The sequence below is a fragment of the Perognathus longimembris genome, chromosome 1, assembly GCF_023159225.1.
Source record: "Perognathus longimembris pacificus isolate PPM17 chromosome 1, ASM2315922v1, whole genome shotgun sequence".
NCBI lineage: Eukaryota > Metazoa > Chordata > Mammalia > Rodentia > Heteromyidae > Perognathus > Perognathus longimembris.
Window position 1 is genome coordinate 142,131,423 of NC_063161.1, and position 19,480 is coordinate 142,150,902.

A 19,480-nucleotide genomic window follows, 5' to 3' on the forward strand; every position below is an offset into this window, starting at 1 on the left:
TTCTGTCTTAAAGGATACTAGAAGCTACCCATAAACAATATGCTAAGAACATAGTTTTACTATTTAAAAAAGATTCAGTCTCCCTGATTTGTGCATGCAGAATCTATTGTTGCTACGGAAGGTGTGTTCTGAGTGGAAGTTGCACTTATTCAGGCTCCTGATGTTTTACAGCACACTTTATACCATTTTCATACTTCCATACTCGCATCATTGTGTCCATGGATTCCTTGATGTGGCTAGCATATTCACTGGCTCAAGTTCAGAGAGCCAGCCTTAGACACCCTCAGTTTATAAGAATTTATTGTGCCATCTATAAAAGTCTTCCTTTATAGCAGAAGCATCTGCCTCAGAAAGAACCCTCCTTTTTTCCAGAGAGTCTCTTGAGAACATGAGAATTGTGCTTTATAATTTCAGACCTCTGACTCCTGATCTTCTGAAAAATTTCCATCAGTGGTTCTTCCCTGATGGAAAAACCACACCAAAACAATTCTACAATCTAATAGAAAATTGACAAAAATATAATTTTGAATAAGTGAGTTCAAAGACCACATTTAACATGACTCCTAATTTCTTTGAACTGTGGTCTGACCTGCAACCTTTTCTTTATGACTTTCAATGCACACTTTGTTCTTCACTCTGACTCTTCTGGGCCTGCTCTGGGCCAGTGTGGTTCCCCTAGTGCACAGATGCTTCCTTAGGGAAGTATTTGTTCACACTTCTGTTCCTCCACATCTCACCACAGAAAGAGTGAATTCTTCTGCCTGATAAATGGGAAGAGGGGAAGGGCCTACAGATGAAATGGCTCTCAAAGGAAACATGTGAGGAGAGCCGTGGAGAAGAGTTGTTCAGCAAGAGACAGGAGCAAAGGCATAGCAACAGGATACAGCTGAGACAGAGTGGGAATTAACAGATAGGAGTGGCATCAAGACACCTGGAAAAGGCAAAGAGAGAAACACACGTGTGTGTGTGCGTGTGCGTGTGCGTGCGTGCGTGTGTGTGTGTGTGTGTGTGTGTGTGTCTGTTGATCAGGAGGTAGCAGATAGAGATTAGCGGTAGAACATCACAGCTTTGATCTCTGTGCTTGTTCCTGGCTCAGAGCTCTAAGGTCCTTGTAGGTCCCTGAGTGACAGGGGCAGCAGTAGTTTGGATGACAGAATCAATTAAAATGAGGATAGACATTCACTAAGAATGCGTATCTTCTAAAATACATAAATCAGTCTTTTAAGACAGTAAAGGAGGGATCTATTTCCCATTTGATGTGTAAGTGTATTTCCCCCACTTATTTTTGTTAAAGAAGCACTTAAAGGATGATCAGCTTTGTACAGATGATGAGGCATATCCATAACAAAAGCATACCCATAAATACTGGCTACAAAAGCAAGAAAGATTGGACCTAGGACAAATTTAAAATGGAGGACTCTTTCATTAAATTCTATGCAGCTTTTTGTGTTGTCATTTAAGGAAGCATTGAGGATACTCAATGAAGATTTTTATTTAATAAATGAGGCCAGGCAGATACTAAAACAAATTGTTCTGTTGCATACATCAAAAGGGAAAAAAAGGCCCATTAGTGGCACACTGGTGTTCCAGGCACATCTGAGGACAAACTGTCCAAAATACATTTTCATGTTCTCGGATCAATAACTAAGAGTCCTTTGAAACTTCAGCAGAGTAATTTTCAGATGCAGATTTCAGTGATTTGATTCACGCAGGAAGTGCAATCTTACTCATGGGCATGTGCCCAGGAAGCTTTGTGAAAGAGCTGCTAAGGGGGAAATGAGCTCTTCGGCTAAAGAGAAGAACCACCCATTAAAGAGCTCCACTAAGTAGTTGCAACTTCATAAGGACAATAGAAAGCATGCATGGGCATCAGTAAGGAGTCTGGTTTTCACTTCACAGCAACCATCAAAGCTTTTATCTTGCTACATTCAATAATTGCATTTACAAGCTTATAGTTGAGAAGAGTCAAAAGAGAAACATGTGATCAGGGTTTTATGATATTAGTAACCCTTTCATCACTCTTGAGTTTCGCACCATGAAGTGTAAACCTAAGACAGAAAAAACAAAAAAAGAGAAACAAATGACTACTTAGAAGTTTGCCCAGGCAGTTGAAGTACCCTCTCGTCTTTCCTCCCTCCCCGCTAGCTTTTGAAAGCTGTGATTAAAAGTTTCAAAAAGATAAATGTTGTAAAGATTCCTTTGGAAGACTAAGGTTAGAATAGGATGCAGTAATAAGGCTTTGGGCTTCGTTCCTTTTTTGGCATCCATCACCCTCCACTGGGCTCCTAAATTCTCTGCCTCTTTGTTCTCAATTTGGGAGTGGATCCTCTTCCTGAAACCTAAGGAAAGGTTGACAGGTCAATGCAAAACAATGACAGCATTAATAAAAGCAAAAGACATGAGAAAAACGTGTGCATGCACAAGCAGCCTGGGTGCCTACCAGGTGTGCAGGGCACGGCAAAGAGAAGATAGGATTGAGAGAGACTGGAGGCTGGGAATATAGCCTAGTGGCAAGAGTGCTTACCTCGTATACATGAAGCCCTGGGTTCTACTCCCCAGCACCACAGATATAGAAAATGGCTAGAAGTGGCGCTATGGCTCAAGTGGTAGAGTGCTAGTCTTGAGCAAAAAGAAGCCAGGGACAGTGCTCAGACCCTGAGTCCAAGCCCCAGGACTGGTTAAAAAAAAAGAGAGAGAGAGAGACTGGAGAGGGAAATGCATCTTCTTTTTTATTTGTGTGTGTGCTAGTCTTGGGGCTTGGACTTGAGTGTTGCCCTTAAGCGTTTTTGCTCAAGGCTGGCACTCTATCACTTGAGCCTCAGCTCTACTTCTGGCTTTTTCGAAGTAGTTTATTGGAGATGAGAGCCTTGTGGACTTTCTTGTCTGGGCTGGCTTTGAACTGTGATCCTCAAATCATAGCCTCCTGAGTGGCTGGGATTACAGGAGTGAGCCCACTGGTGCCCAGCCCTTATCTTTTTATAAGGTCAATAGTATATTAGGAAGTGGAAGGAGGTAGAAAGACAGGTTACATTAAAAAATCATGATTTGAACAGAACAGTGCTATCCTGGACTAAGGCAAGGCACAGTGTGTATTGAACTGATGCTAGTAAATCTCTTTTCCAGTTGGAGGAACAACTGGAAAAGGAGTAGAAATGGGATGAGACCTGAGCTCCAGTTCTGAATGTAAGAGTCTGGAAAACTTTCCTCTGTTCACTACTTAATGAAATACAACAGGTCTCCCTTAAATGTATAGCTGAGCTGACCAGAGATGAAATCTCCCATGTTCCAGACAGGGAAAGGAAATTAAAGCCAGAGAAGTAACCCCATGAATGAATATTGTAGCTTCTCTGCATTAGATAAGAAAAGGAAATGGAGAGAATAGGAAATACAGCCTTGGAGTTCAGTCACTGAGTCATAGCTGAATCTCTGGTATAAGTCTACATCCTGGAGAGACATTCACTCCAATGGTGAGATTGCAAACTTCCACCCTATGCTCAGCTCTGTTTGTTTTAGGTTGTAGGTCTGCAAGCCTTTAACTCCTATGGGTTTCAGGTTCGAATTTATACCACTCATTTTGTATGGAAAGCCTGCAGATGGATAAATGAATGTCAAACTGGGTCTAGGGTTGGTGATTCTTCTGGAGATACTTGGTAGAAAAATAAAACAATAACTCACATAGTCATATCTAAATAATTCATATGTCATATGTAAGTCTAACTATGATCACATGGATCATAAGAGATTGTCTTAGTTAAAGCCAACCCTGATTATTGTCAGAACATACTCTGAAATCACCACACACACACACACACACACACACACACACACACACACACACACACACACACACAAACATGCTTTCTATCACAATGGGTCTGTGGTAAGAACAAATGACAAGATTGAGGAGATAACAGAACCAATTGTCTAAAGTCTAAAAATATTACGGTCTGTTGAAATAAAGATCAAACACTCAAAATTCTTTTTTTTAAAGAGTAACTATGAACATAACTAGAATAGAAATTCTAGTAACAAAAATAGACAACAAAAAATTTTTAAACGGTAGATCATTTAAAAATCAGACTACAGATAGTAGATGGGACAGTCACTAGTTTGAGAGATACAGATGAGGAAATAACCAGATGTAACACAAGATACTCAAGAGATGGAAGACAAGACAAATTAGGAAACATGAAAATAGGTGGGTAGGGGAGGGATAGGTGAGAATGTTGGAAGGGGTGACATTGATCAAGATGTACTTCTAAACTGTGTTGTTAAATGGCAACTACTTCCTACGGCTGCTTAAATATAATAAAAAAAAAAGAAGAAACACACACACAAAATGAAAGGTCTCAATACATCTGAAAATATTTCTAGAAAAAAAGGGGAAAGTGCCAAAGAGTAAACATTTTCACTGAAAATGACTAATAAATTTAAAAAAATGGTAGAAGACCTACATATTCAGATCACAATGATTTTGAAACAAAATGAAAATATATTTGCTATACCATAGTGGGATGCTAAAACAATAAAGACAGGTTAACAAACAATCAATGGGAAAAGAATTTACTTTTAGAAAACAGCAGCAACTTAACTATTTTCTCAGTCTCAGCACTACCTTACTATTAATTGAACCAGATAATACTTTTGAACTCAGACCGTGTACTCTGGATGCATAAGTAATTTTAAGTAGAAACTATTTTTTTCCTTTCATGTTTCAAATGGTTAGAAATTTGGCCAGATAAAAAGAGACAAGAGAGAAAAGCTCCTCTTTCATAGCAGCTGCTCTGTGGCACCCAAAAGAGGGGGCTGATCACATAAAGGGGTACAGTGCCCTTTCTCTTACTCAAAGTTTTAATTTTAGAAAATTGATTTGTTGTGATTCTGGATCTTCACTTAGGATGTTCTGACCTGTGGCTAGGAGCCCTATTGTTTTCCCTACCTCTTCCTCTAATATTTTCATGGTATCTAGCCTTACATTGAGGTCTTTGCTTCATTTGCTTTGATTCTGGTGCAGGGTGATATGAGGATCTAGCTTCAGTTTTCTGCATGTAGATAGCCAATTTTGCCAGCATCATTTTTTTTTTTTTTTTTTTTTGGCCAGTCCTGGGCCTTGGATTCAGGGCCTGAGCACAGACTGTCCCTGGTTTCTTCCCGCTCAAGGCTAGCACTCTGCCACGTGAGCCACAGCGCCCCTTCTGGCCGTTTTCCATATATGTGGTGCTGGGGAATCTAACCGAGAGCTTCATACGTGTAGAAGGCAAGCACTCTTGCCACTAGGCCATATTCCCAGCCCCCCCAGCATCATTTGTTGAAGAGGCTGTCTTTCTTCCAAGCTACGTTTTGGGCTCCCTTATCAAATATTAGGTGGTTATATGTTTGTGGGCTTGTTTTTCAGCCCTTTATTCTATTCCATTGTTCCTCAGACCTATTCTTATGCCAGTACCAAATTGGGTTATTATTATTATTACTATAGCTTTGTAATAAAGCTTGAAGTTTGGTATTGATAATCTTCCAGCACTGTTCTTCGTGCTAAGGATTGTTTTTGCTATTCGGGGTTTTTATTATTCTATATGAAATTTTGGATTGATTCCTCTGTTTCTTTGAAGGAAGTTATTGGGATTTTGATGGGTATTGCATTAAATTTGTATATTGCTCTGGGCAGAATTGTCATTTTTTCATGTTAATTGTCTCCATCCAGGAGTATGGGAGGTTTTTCCATTTCCTTAAGTCTGCTTCAATTTCTTTTCTCAAAGGTTTAAAGTTTGCACACTAGAGGTCCTTCCCATGTTTGGTTAAGTTTATCCGTAGGTGTTTTCTTTCTTTGAGGCTTTTACAAATGGAGTTGCTTTCTTGATTTCAGACTCTCTCTTCTCATTGTTGGCACACAGGAAGGCTACTGATTTTTGTGGGTTGATCTTATACCCAACTAACTTTGCCAAAGTTTTGAACAAACTCAAGTAGCTTGAGTGAGGAATCTATAGGGATATTTAAATACAGGATCATGTTGTCTGTAAAATGGGATAGCTTTATTTCTTCTTTCCCTATTTGGATCCCCTTTATGTTTTTCTTTTGCCTTACTGCTCTTGCTAGGAATTCCAGCACCATGTTGAAGGGGAGTGGAGAGATACCATCTCACTTCAGTTAAAGAATGGCCATTATCAGGGAAACTAAAACTAACAAATGCTGGCCCAGATGCAGCCAAAAGAAAACTCTATTACACTGTTGATGGGAATGTAAACTTGTTCAACCACTCTGGAAAGCAGTATGGAGGTTCTTTAAAAGACTAAACATAGAGCTTCCCTATGACCCAGGAATCCCACTCCTAGGCATTTATCCAAATGACCACAAAGCAGGCCATACTAAAGCCACTAGCACAACTATGTTCATTGACACATTGTTTACCATAGCCAAGGTATGGGATCAACCTAGATGTCCCTCAGTGAATGAACAGATCAAGAAATTACACACACACACACACACACACACAAACACACACACAATGGAATTTTACTCATCCATTAGAAAGAATGATATTGTACCATTTGTAAGGAAATGGAAAGACTTGGAAAAAATTGCATTAAGCAAAGTAAGCCAGAGCCAAAGAAACATAGGCTGCATGGTTTCCCTCATTTTTGGTAACCAAAATGTGCCTATAAATCTACAAGTAAACATACTGATTAAAACACACACACACACACGGATATGATAAATTATATAGGCATTCACACATGGAGGCCAAAGGAGTATATGCATAGGAATGTGTTACAAAGGCTCAATAGCTGTGTGCATATGACCTTATAAAATAATATTTTACGAAATAAACTCCAAGAAAATGAAACAAGACATTTTTAGTTGCTATTGTTGCTGCTATTGTTTTCTTTCCCTTTTGTGATGTTTGTTGGTATTTGGGACGGTAAGGGGGCACAGAAAAGGTGGAACAAAGGTGAACAAATACAATAATGGTAGTCACTAGACACTGTGGAAAATGAAGTGTACATCTGTGGATGGGGATGGAAGGGAAAAACTGGGAGAGAGGGAAAGGGAGACATGGTAAAAATTGTATTCATTACTTATTACCCGATTCATGTAACTGTAGCCTCTCTGCATCTCAACTCTACAATATTAATAAACTAAAAAAAAGAAAACTGAAACTGTAACTGTCTGTTAATTGTTGGTATTTTTCTTTTGGAAAAATTATAAATGGCAGTGACATGTGATATATTTTCTATTAATTTAATTAACCAGTTAAGATAGTTTCCCCCTGTATTATTGAAATGCCATCACTTTGTATAATGATCATGACATGAAAAACAATAAAAAGTTGATCTCATAGAAGTTTAGAGTAGAATGGTGGCCACCATGAAGAAATGGTGGCCACTATGAAGAAATGATAAATATTTGAGAAGTATGTTTCACCTGATGTAAACATCACATGATGCATAAATGAACATGCATATAAAATACACCTGTACCACATGAATAGGTACAATTTTTATCGTTTTATGTAGCTTTTTTTTTTTACAAAAAGGTTCCAAATTTCACATAGCTATTTGTAGAAAAACTTAAAATTTATACAAGAACTCGGATCTTTCTGCAAGAAAATGCTGCCACCTGCTGGTAGTTCTGGCTTTTGGGCATGGTTTTACAGATGTGAAATAAAAGAACTAGGCTCCAGTCATCATGACAGTGGCTAAATATGTTGAGTTTTTGAGGTGTATATTTTACCCGGATAACCATGCATTATATAATTTGACTCATTTTAATGTACATAAGAATAAACCTTTAATGAACTCATTTTAAATGGGAGCACAGCTAAGTCACAGAGTGATCACAGCACTTCTAATGGTCAGTTAGTGAACAGTACTGTGAGATACAAGGGAGAGAATGGCAAACCCTCTGCTGTTGCTCCTTCCAGACAGGCAAAGAATAAATGTGGTCAATCCACAGAGTGTGCAAATACTAGTAGTGTGAACATATTAAATAAGGACTGTAGAAAAGAATGACTGCAATGAGATATAAATCTGATGACCTGGGATATAAGCAGCCCTCAATGCTTTATTGACTGCCCAAGAGACACAGAACAGAAGATCTCAGAGCGGAGCCTTTCCCTTCTGTATACCCCACAGGGCTTCTAGGAGATCAGAGAGGCCATGAGTGCAAAAGCTCTTTGTGTTTGCTTCCTGTTGCTGAGGTCACTAGGTAAGATCATCAGGAATGGAAAAGCCAGAACTTCATTCCTTTTATTCCCCTGCCAAGACATCTTCCCCTGTGACTTCAAATCTTGCATCTTTGGTTAAAGTAGAAAGACAGTTTCTGTGGCCATGCCCACTGTTTGTTATTCAAGGCTTAATTGAATAAATTTAATAAAGTCCAGGAAGACATTGTTTCCACAGGAAAACATGCTTCCTTTCTGCTGTCTCAAACATCAGAGCCTCAAGCTCTCTTTGGCTTTGCCTCCCAGGAAATTTAATTTTCTGTCCAGTTGAGCCTGTCACTGCAGTCAGGAAGTGGCCCTTCCCTGGCCTCTCCTTGTTCCTTTCCTCATAAGCTGTACTCACCCTTCTTTGCAGGTGTAAGTGACAGTGTTTCCAAAGGTGAAGTTACTGCCCGTAATGACTGCATCTTTGATGGCCGGTGGCTCTCCACAGAAGACAAGGTGACAGGTAGGTGGTGCTCTGTCCCAGGTCCCTGAAGCGGTGCATTCAAGGCGGGAAGGGCCTTGTAAGCTACAGGAAGGAAGGAAAGGAGGATTCTTGTCAGCTCTTTCATTGGTTATTTACTACTTTGGAGAGGAAATAGGCCTCAGAAGACAGAGGACACTTAAGGAGTTATAGGACATACAATGTTTCTTTGCATTTTATTGATTCATACAGAAACAAGGGCCATCTAAATATTTTTTTTTTAAAAAAAGAATGGGTTAGGACAACATGAGGACAGCCACTGGATGCCAAATAGAAGCTCCCTGTGCTCATTGGTGCAGGCGTGAGTATCAGATTACTCAGATGAGACAGGTTCATTGTCCAACTAGGATCCAGCCAGAGGGAGACATTTAGCAGTGAAAACAGGTAATCAGAGTAGTGAGGACAAAGGGCACTGGTCTTTGTCATGAGCTTGCACATTTTAACCATGTTAATTATGACTTTGACCTTTGGCCTTTCTTTGGCTTTACAAGCTCCTATTTCTCTGCTATGGCCTTTTCTTTCCAACCTGATTTGGATTGCCTGCATGATTCATTCTGTTTTCGTTCACTGTATGTGTTTCACGTTAGATACCATGGGACCACCTTTCTGCTCACAACCGGGCCTGATTTTACTATTCCTTCTATTAACACATGCTCACTACAAATCAAATCTCCTCCTCCTCCTCCTCCTCCTCCTCCTCCTCCTCCTCCTCCTCCTCCTCCTCCTCCTCCTCCTCCTCCTCCTCCTCCTCCTCCTCCTCCCCTCCTCCTCCTCCTCCTCCTCCTTCTCCCCCCTCCCCCTCCCCTCCCCTCCCCCTCCCCTCCCCCTCCCCTCCCCCTCCCCCTTCTCTTTCCTCTTCTTTTTGGTGGAGCGGTGGGGTGGGGTAGGGGTAGGGACAGCACTGGGGCTTGAACTCAAATCATCATGATAATACCCTTTTTTAAAATGGCTATTTCTGTGATAAGGTCTTTTATTCCTGCCTAAGTGCATGCTGGGACTGTGATCCTCCCGTGTTCAGCTTCCTACTATAGCTGGGATGACAGGCACACAGCAACACTCTGAACTTCTTCCGCTGAGATGGGTATTGGAGACCCTTCTTTCTGGCCTGGCCTGGACCTGCAATCCTCCCAATTGTAATCTCCTACCTAGCTAGGAGGACAGGTGCATGCCACTCTTCCCTGCTATTGGTTAAGAAGGGGTTTACATGTATACTTGGGCTGGCCTCAAACCACAATTCTCCTAATCTCAGCCTCCTGAGGTTATCCTCCCAAGTATCTAGAATTAAAGGCATGACCAACCGTTGTCTAGCATTCAACTTAACCTCTTCTAAGCTCAAGGACCTAGGCCTTTACTTTGGCATGTATTATATTTGACAACATCCCATGTAATGTTATAAGCTTTGTAAGTTGCTTTATAAAAGAGATCTGTTACAAAAGCATTTCATCAGCTATTTTTCTGTGCTTCACAATGGACTATGGGAATAGAATATTCCCCTGGGCATTTACAATAAGTTAGCCCCCAGGAAGCATACGCGTTTGAGAATATCCTTATGTTTATGGATTTGTTTTAAAAATCAGCCAAGAGAATACAAATGAAAGCTAGCGAGTACATAATAAGCAAGCGAGTGCTGTAGGAAGTGGGTTGGGACTTTCCACACATTACCTGTATCCGTTCTCACAGGAATACAAGGCAGTAGAAAGGTAGCTCAGCCCACTCAGAATGTAGTTTCCGTGACTTATGGTTTCAGGACTGGAACACTCTACCAGTTCACAAGCAGGAGGAGAATGACTCCAAGAACCACTGGCGAGGCAGGATGTTTCTTTATCACCAGCCAAAGTATATCCTTTATTACACCTGAGGGAGGTGGTAAAAGATTACAGAATGCAATTTGCTTGATTTTGCATCATTTCATCTGTACCCTAACCCTCTAGAATCTTAGGATTTTACATGTACTGGGAATTTCTCTTTCTTTTGGCAGCATTAGGATTTGAACTCAGGGACTTGCACTTGCTAGGTGGGAACTCTACCACTTGAGCCACATCTCCAGTCTTTTTGCTTTAGTTATTTTGTGGGTAGAATCTTACAATAATGGACTGTCACCTTCTTGCTCACCATCTCCTGGGTAAGGATTATAAGAGTGAACTGTTGCATTCAGCTTGGAATTTCTCTTTACCACCTACTGAAATAATGCTTTACGAGGCAAGCACTCTACCATTAGGCCATATTCCCAGCCCCTGAAATAATGCTTTAAAATTGCAGTTAGAGGGGTTGGTTCCTCCCTGTCCCCCAAGACTGAATACTATACATCCTCCTCTCAGGTATCTTGGTGGATAACAAGCAAAGGTCAGACTGAGGAATCTGATTTGCCTCCAATTTATGCCATGGCTTATTAGTGACAATAAGAAACATCTTGTTTGAGAGTGGTGTGGGCTCTGCTAAATCCCTCTTCTACAGGCTTGGAATCAGCATTTAATAACCAAGAGTATTCACTAGCTGGAAGTGCCTTCCTCCACAACGCCTCAAGAGGGCGCCAGTGGCAACAATAGATTGCTTGTCATAGGAGTTGATGACTCCTATTAGATTATTGGGCTATATTGTTTCATATTACAATTCATTGCACTTTTTTTCCACTTTCTTTATTTAATTTCCCCCATAGTCAAAAACATCCTCTGGGATTGTATCCTTTCTTCTTTCAGTTTTCTACTACCTCTGGCCTGTCACCAGCTAGTGCAATTTTCAACACGCTTACCAGTAAGTCACTTTACTCTTGTAAGTAAATGTTGACCCCTCAATGCCACCATTTTCTGGGGCAGCTGGTATACCACAGGAAACAGCTTAAAGGAAGAAAAACAAAAGGTGTGACCATCTGAAATTTGAGAGACAGCTCTGGATTTTTCTTGAACTTGAGATCTTTCTGTCTCAATCTCTCTTCCAACTTGATTGCTGGCTTGTGCTAGCAATCCATATGTAGCTTCTAGATTTGTTTGTGTTTTTGTGTGTTTAAGCACTTGCCTAATGGTCAAATTTTAAGACTGATAGGACATGATAATGACATGCCTATAGCTTAACTTATTCTTAAGAGTATCTACCACAATAAACATGGCCATTTACTCAACATACCTTCACAATATGGTCTGAGGTGATTCCATTCTCCAGTCTCCAAGCATGTGATTTTGGTGACTCCAACCAGCTCGTGTCCTTCCTCACAGGAAAATGTGACTTCAGCTCCAACAGTGTAAATCTCCCCCAAAGAGTGGCCATTCTCTGGATTTCCTGGAGCTTTACATTTTATAGGTTCTGGAAACAAAGGAAGTTTTAGTGGAATAACAAGTGACTTTCACCCAACCATGCAAAGTCTTACATCCAAAGAAGTTCACTACAGCTAAAGGACTTAGGAAAATCCTGAGAGAAAAGCTTTTGCAGAAAGGTACATGCAGGCCAGGAGCACCTGGGACATATAGCTAATTGTTTTTTAAAATGTGGTTTTGGGTTGTTGTTTTTTTGTCAGTTGTGGGGCTTGAACTCAGGGGCTGGGCCCTTTCCCTGAGGTTTTTTTTTTTTTTTTCACTCAAAGCTAGTGCTCTGCTAATTTGAGCCACAGTGTCACTTCCATTTTTTCTGGTAGTTAATTGGAGATAAGAGTCTCATGGACTTTCCTGCCTGGCCTGGCTTGGAACCATGATTCTCAAATCTCAGCCTCCTGAGTAGCTAGGATTAGTGGCATGAGCCACCAGTGACTGGTTTAATAGGCATTTAAATAATAATGTCAATACAAGATTTATTTGGGCAAAAAGGCAGTAAGAACTTTGCCCTCCCATATCACCCAACCTCTGTGTGTGTGTGTGTGTGTGTGTGTGTGTGTGTGTGTGTGTGTGCCAGTGCTTGGGCTAGAATTCAGGGCCTGGATGCTATTCTTTAGCTTTGTCACTCACAGTTGGTGCTCTACCACTTGAGCCCCAGCTCCACTTCTGCCTTTTTAGTGATTAACTGGAGATAACTTGGTGGTTAATTGGCAAGGTTTGCTTTTCTGTCCTCTTTTAATCTTAGTCTTTCCCCCTTATGATTTTGTTTATAAAAAAGATGATCAAATGTCTTTGTCTCAAGCAGTCCCTTAAGATTTTCTTCTTGTTCCTGTAGTATACTCAATTTTTTGAGTCATTCTCTGACTCTCCAGCCTTAGTGGCCCCCTCTCTTTGAATAGGAATATTTTTGCAAAATTTGCTTTATTTTACTTACCCTTTAAAGAGAAGAAATATATCTAAATCAGGTATTTCCACAGATAAGTTTTTTTTTTTTTTTTTGGCCAGTCCTGGGCCTTGGACTCAGGGCCTGAGCACTGTCCCTGGCTTCTTCCCGCTCAAGGCTAGCACTCTGCCACTTGAGCCACAGCGCCCCTTCTGGCCGTTTTCTGTATATGTGGTGCTGGGGAATCGAACCTAGGGCCTCGTGTATCCGAGGCAGGCACTCTTGCCACTAGGCTATATCCCCAGCCCCCACAGATAAGTTTTGCATTGTTTTCTTATATAGTGCACAAATAATACACAAAATTTCAGCCTAAGAATAAGATATTATATCTATACATAGATATATTATACATATATATACATGTATATGTACAGATATATCTGTACATATATCTGTATATATTATATATAATACATAGTATTATATATATAAGATTTCCTAGATTGACTTAGATTATGTTTCTGTCCTGTGACTTACTTTTTTTTTAATCCCTTCTCCCTCCCTCCCTCCCACTCCTCCTCCTCCTTCTCTTTCCTTCCCTCCTCCTTCTTACAATATGACACAGGATTCCTAAATCATATGTAACTCCTGGGTCTTTTCTGTGTCTCAGATTGCCGCCTTTCACTTTTGGGGATTTGTTAGCCAAATGATTTAATCCAGTGCTTTATATTCCTCTTTACTTTCTATCTTAGTGTTTTCTGGTAGTTACTCTACAATGAATGAGGAAAGATACCAATGTCTGGAAAGCAAGTCAGTATTATTGAAGTAATTATAGAACACAGACTAGGTAAGGCAAGAGGTCTATTTTCTTCTTTTGTCTTTTTAAAGGTATTATTATATTTATTCACTTAGTTGACATTTTATTTACTCATTCATTTAAATATATATTATATTGTCATAGTAGAGGTGATATACAGAGGGGTTATGTTTATGTGAGTCAGGTGATGAGTACAATTCTTTTGAACCATCTTTTAAGAATTATCTTTAAGTAGTTGTACAAGGGCGTCAACATGTCAGTTTATGAAGTGCATCTTGATCAATGTCACCATTTCCATCACTCTCCCCTATCTCTCTCAACCCCACCCACACCCTCAGTTTTCCTAGTTCCTATGTACACTGACTATTATGACTGCATTTGCCCACCTTTTCTTTCTCCCTTTGTCTTTCCTTCTCCCCTTGACCCTCATCCATCTGACACCACAAGTTCCAGCTTTCTGGTATTCATGTTTTTGAACTGTAAGTTAGTTGTTCAGAGGAGTTATACCATTGGAATCCTTCCCTGTGTATGCTACCAACTTTGTGCAACTGAGACAGAGGAAGGGAACTGACTGTGACGGCGAGACTATTGCTTATATGAATAATAATCCAAGTGCAATCTATTATACCTGCACTATGTAGATATTTCTTCAACATCCTGATGATATATGGTAGCTCCATGCTAAGACAACTTTTAGTTAGTTTAGTATAAGATGTTTATCTTCTTTGCCTCTGCATGCTCTTCAAATTTGAAATTATTGTCTTATTGTAAAATAACATATCTTTAAGACATATAACTGCATTAAACACTGAAATAGGAATTGGCAGTTGTGCGTGCATAGGTTACCTGCACAGGTTTTGCCGTCTCCTGTGTATGGTGGGATGCAAGAGCATATATATGATCCATTTATATTCAGGCAGGACGCATGCTCATCACAGTCCGATCCAACTGCACATTCATCCACATCTGAAATGAAGACAGCTTACAGATGCTCGAGTTCTTTTTTTTCTTATGGATCAAGCATTTGTTTTTACTTTTAAGTTGCTCCATATCACTTATGGTAATACACACACACACACACACACACACACACACACACACACACGTATATTTGTGCCAGTATTAGGGCTTGATCTCAGTGCCTGGGCACTGTCCCTGAGTATATTCATTCAAGGCTGATACTTTACGTCTTGAACCCCAGCTCCATTCTTTGCTTTTACGAAACTCATAGACACTTGCCTGCCCAGGCTGGCTTCTAACCATGATCCTCAGCGCTCAGCCCTCTGAGTAGCCAGGATTATAGGCATGAACATGTAATGCCCAGCAACTTCAACTTTTTTTAAAAAATAAAATTTACATACAAAGGTCATTATCACATTGTGGATCTGCTCAACTTCTAAAAGCTATCACTTCCCTACTTTGTGGGTAGACAAATAGAAGAACAGAGGTTGAGGTAGACTTAATAAAAAACTTAAAACATTGCTGGCACCTCTAAGGACAGGCAGCTGCTTTGTCATTACAGTTTGCCCAGAGCTTACTGGGAAGCGAGGAATGCCTTGAGAACTCCAGGAATGTGTGGCAGCTGTCTCCCACCAAGCTAGAATAAACCCACATAGCAATTAGAAACATTCATCTCACCGAGGCACAGTGGGGAAATGCCATTCCAGCTCCCATTGTCTGTACAGAACATCCTGGAATCACCCAATAAGTAGTAGCCAGTGTTGCACTGGTAGGTCACTGTGCTGCCAGCATGGAAGTCCTCCGCTGAGTAGAAGCCATTCTCCAAGGGGGGAGGCACCCCACAGTGAATGGCTACAAATGGAACCAGAAAGAACAAAACAAAAGAACATCTTAGGAACAACAGGCTCCAGGGATATCTTATCTGCATTAACTGAGTTCTAGGATAGTTGCTAAGGCATGGGTTTCTCTTTGCATGCAAACACTGGCTGTAGGGTGCTTTTGAAGTGGGGCAGGCATGTACAGCAATGAAGCACAATGTGTGCTCATAGTAGGTTTGTGATTCATACTTGGAGAAACTAGGTATGGAGATCCTATTACCCATTAGGTGCAGTCTTAGGTGTTGGGGCTACAGTAGTTGAACAAATAAAATTCCTGTCTTTTGGAACTTACTATCTAGTGAGGTAGGTAGACAAAAAACAAACTGATAAATACATAGCTGGCAATGGGTGCCATTCCTTATCTGGAATAGTTGTTTTGTTTCCTTACAACCTATTTACTTTGTCTACCTTACTTGTTTTATTTTTGCTATTTTAATTTTTATTATTCCTATAAATAAATAATAAATAAGTCCTATTTGCTTGTTAACTTGGCTGTTTCTCTGACTAGAATGTGAACTCCATAAGAATAGCACATTTTTCTCCAAAGGCTGTATCTTCAGCTCTTAGATCAGTGCCTGACACATAGCAGGCACTTTAAACATTGCTGAGTAAGTGAATGACATTGAGCTCTTTTTACTTGCCCACCAGGCAACTCCCTCTGGGCTTCCAGCCTGCTCAGTCTGCCCTTCCCTCACACTTAGTGCCTCATGCCACCTTGGACGTATCTGCAGGTGGTCTCTTTCAATCTTCCTGACCCACCTTTCTCATGGTGCCTGGTACAGCTGTCTACATAAGGGAAGGATTCGATAAATACGTGCTATGTTTGTTTCTATGAAATATTCACCCTTTGTCTAGTGTTCCTGAAATGAAGAATAGGAAAATGACACAGGCTCTGTTGGGAAGTAAGAATCAGTAAGAGCTGGAAGGGTCCATGGACAGGGTGAGTATGGTGGAAGTACTTTGTAAGCATGCAATGAAAACAATGAAATCTGTTGACATTGTTTGAAGAAGGCAGTCAGTAGGTGATGGAGAGGTCAAGTTTCATCAGGTACTTCTTTGCATGCATGTATGGAAATGCTTACTATAAACAATCCTTGTACCACTAGTACATGCTCATAAAAATCTATTTTAAAAAGTGTTCTTATGGGGCTGGGAATATGGCCTAGTGTCAAGAGTGCTTGCCTCGTATACATGAAGCCCTGGGTTCGATTCCCAAGCACCACATATATAGGAAACAGCCAGAAGTGACGCTGTGGCTCAAGTGGCAGAGTGCTAGCCTTGAGCAAAAAGAAGCCAGGGACAGTGCTCAGGCCCTGAGTCTGTGGCCCAGGACTGGTAAAAAAAGGAAAAAAAAAGTGTTCTTATGGCTTCAATGTTTCTCAAGAATCACCAAAGGGGCTTGAACAAAGGCAGCTCACGTTCACAGTGAGGGAGAGGCTGAGTCCACTGTCCCTGATTCAGACAGTACTGCACAGGGTTCCCGGCCAGCTGGAAGCCCGGATCACAGAACAGACGCACAGTGGAGCCTGGCTTTAAATCTCCTGATGCAGCTTTCAGGTGAGGTACGGATCCTTCTAAAGATGGACAATCTGAAGTCAAAGAACACAGGTGTAAAGCTTGTCAGCAACACATTGAACAGTGCCATCCACTTAGGGGTACAAATTCTGTTTTGTGTCAGCACAGGAGAGCCGCTCCAATGAGATTAAAACATGTTATCACATATGTCAGTCATTAGCAAGAAAAATTACTAGAACAATCCCTTGAATTCAACAAACTATTTTCCCTCTTGGGAAAAAAGTCTGCTGAAGATTTTCCTAAAGGAAAATGGGATTTTGGAAATATTAATAAGACAGTTCTGTAAGCATTCAAAGTCAGGAATTTCAGGACATTTTAAGAAACTTTTTATAATTTTAGAGAGCATTTTGATCATTCAGAGTCTGGCTAGTTGATGTGTGAATGGAAACATTCCATGTTTTTCTCCATTTTACCTGTTTTTAGGAAATAAAGAACCAAGAAAACAACTGTTGTAGAGCTGACTCCACCTTGATTAGGGAAACATGGTAGGAAATGTTGGGAGGAATAGAGCTGACTCCACCTGACCCCAAAATTCTGCTTCTGTAAATGGTTTGCTTAACTGTTATTTGCTCTACCCCCTGTGTCAACCTCCTACATCTGTGCCACGCTTGCTTAACTTGTTTGCTGTTCCCCTGGGTCAAGCCCCTACATCTGTGCTAAGTTTTTACCTTTATAAACCCCAATTTGAGGACTGCTTGGGGTCATGGTGGCAGCTTCCAAATCTGCACTGTGTCCCTGGCCAGTCAGTTCGCTTTATGCTTTCCCAATAAATCCGTCTTTTTGCTTGAGACTGTCTCTGAGTGGTGGATTCTTGGAGGGACGGGGAATCCCCTCCCTCGAACCCCGTAACATTTCTAACCCCGTAACAAACCTCATCTCAAATAGGAATATAGAACTCTGGTGGACATTTAAGCTATGATCATTTTCCTCTCACTTTCACCAAATTGTCTCCCAGAATTATTTATACCCTGCTATACAGAATGCATTTCAACATCAAAAACATATTTGGATAGGCATAAGTTTAAATATAAATCACTAATTAAGGAATAGATTGACAGAAGTCTGTGATTTGCTGTGTAGAGCATTCTTATCATTTCCTTTTCCTAGAAACCTAGAGCATAGTGAAGTGATAGAGAAGTTGATGGAGGATGAAAATTCTCACCAGAACAGAATATGCTTTTAGAATTCGTCTTCACTTTTCCTACAACTCCTCTCAAGAAATCAGGCCAGGCCAACACATTTCCTCTACGAAGGTCCTCTGAGCAGGAGGTGGCTAGTGATTTCACCTGCAAGTTTAAAAGCATATATTTGGATAAGCTTTAATTATTCCACTGAGATGGAGTTATTATATCACAAGTTAGTTTGGCTAAAAACTTCTATAGATTTTTGGGGATGGTGGGAGAGAGAAGCAGACTTTTCCATGGTATAATTTTAGGGATAACCTGAAAGATTCTCTTCCTTTCCCCCACCCCTATTGTTCTTTTCTCCAATTATTTCTCCCACATTTAGACTCATTGTTACCTAAAAAATTTAAAAATCCTATGCTTGGAGCTTCTTGTCTAAAGCATTACAGTCTACTAAGAAGTTGGGAAATGGAGGGGCTGCCTTCTATTTGATGTCTTCGATCACTGCCGTTGGGATATTTTGCCATTCCAATGATGAGCAAATATTTATGAAACCTTGCCATGGGTCAAATAAGACCACAAATATATATTTGGTATTTTGCTCAATCCTGTCAGAACTCTGATATGTAGCTGATGTTTTCTTTTATACACAGGAAAATGGAAACTTAAACAGTGGGTGCAACATATTCAGAATCATTCCAGTAAGTCTGCAGTAGAACTGGGATTCATAACTGAGCCGACTCAGTACAGACTAGCTTTCATCACTAACTTATCTATGCTGTCAACAGATAATCTTGTGTAAGGTCTAAATTTCTGCAAGCTTAGTCTGAGATTTGAATTATTATTCTATGTGATTCTTTCCAGTTATGAAATAGCAAGATTTTTCAAAATAGTTCTTTGCAGTAATATGTCATAGTATTACCAAGAAATTAAAAAAAGGATGATCATTGAAAATCATTGCAGGCAACATCTAACTTAGACCACAAAATCCAATGATACTGGTGATAAATTCCCATAACTAAGAGCTTACAATAAGATACGTCATCATTAGGCTGTTGACATTTTCACTAGGTTTATACCTTTGCATCTCATTACTGTCATACACTGAAAATGGAATTGACCTGCTGTGGAGACAGGACATAGTCCCAGAGGTTGAGCTGGCTTATGGAGCCCACAAAAGACTCAGCTGGGTTGAATCCCTCTCCCTTTTTGTCTTGTTCTTGCCCAAGAACTAATGCACCACCACCTAGAGAAAGAGAG

At 40.4% G+C, this 19,480-nt stretch overlaps 1 protein-coding gene across 1 annotated transcript in view; it reads right to left on the reverse strand.

The window, feature by feature from the left end:
• Svep1 (sushi, von Willebrand factor type A, EGF and pentraxin domain containing 1) overlaps window positions 1-19,480 on the reverse strand; it is a 148,364-nt gene that overhangs the window by 32,390 nt on the left and 96,494 nt on the right. Inside the window, exons 28-36 of the mRNA XM_048338880.1 lie at window positions 19,342-19,466; window positions 18,259-18,382; window positions 16,940-17,110; window positions 15,322-15,495; window positions 14,530-14,649; window positions 11,802-11,978; window positions 11,431-11,515; window positions 10,344-10,535; window positions 8,559-8,726 (exon numbers count right to left, since the gene is read on the reverse strand). Coding sequence (XP_048194837.1) covers window positions 8,559-8,726; window positions 10,344-10,535; window positions 11,431-11,515; window positions 11,802-11,978; window positions 14,530-14,649; window positions 15,322-15,495; window positions 16,940-17,110; window positions 18,259-18,382; window positions 19,342-19,466 — 1,336 coding nt within the window. The remainder of the gene's footprint in view (window positions 1-8,558; window positions 8,727-10,343; window positions 10,536-11,430; window positions 11,516-11,801; window positions 11,979-14,529; window positions 14,650-15,321; window positions 15,496-16,939; window positions 17,111-18,258; window positions 18,383-19,341; window positions 19,467-19,480) is intronic.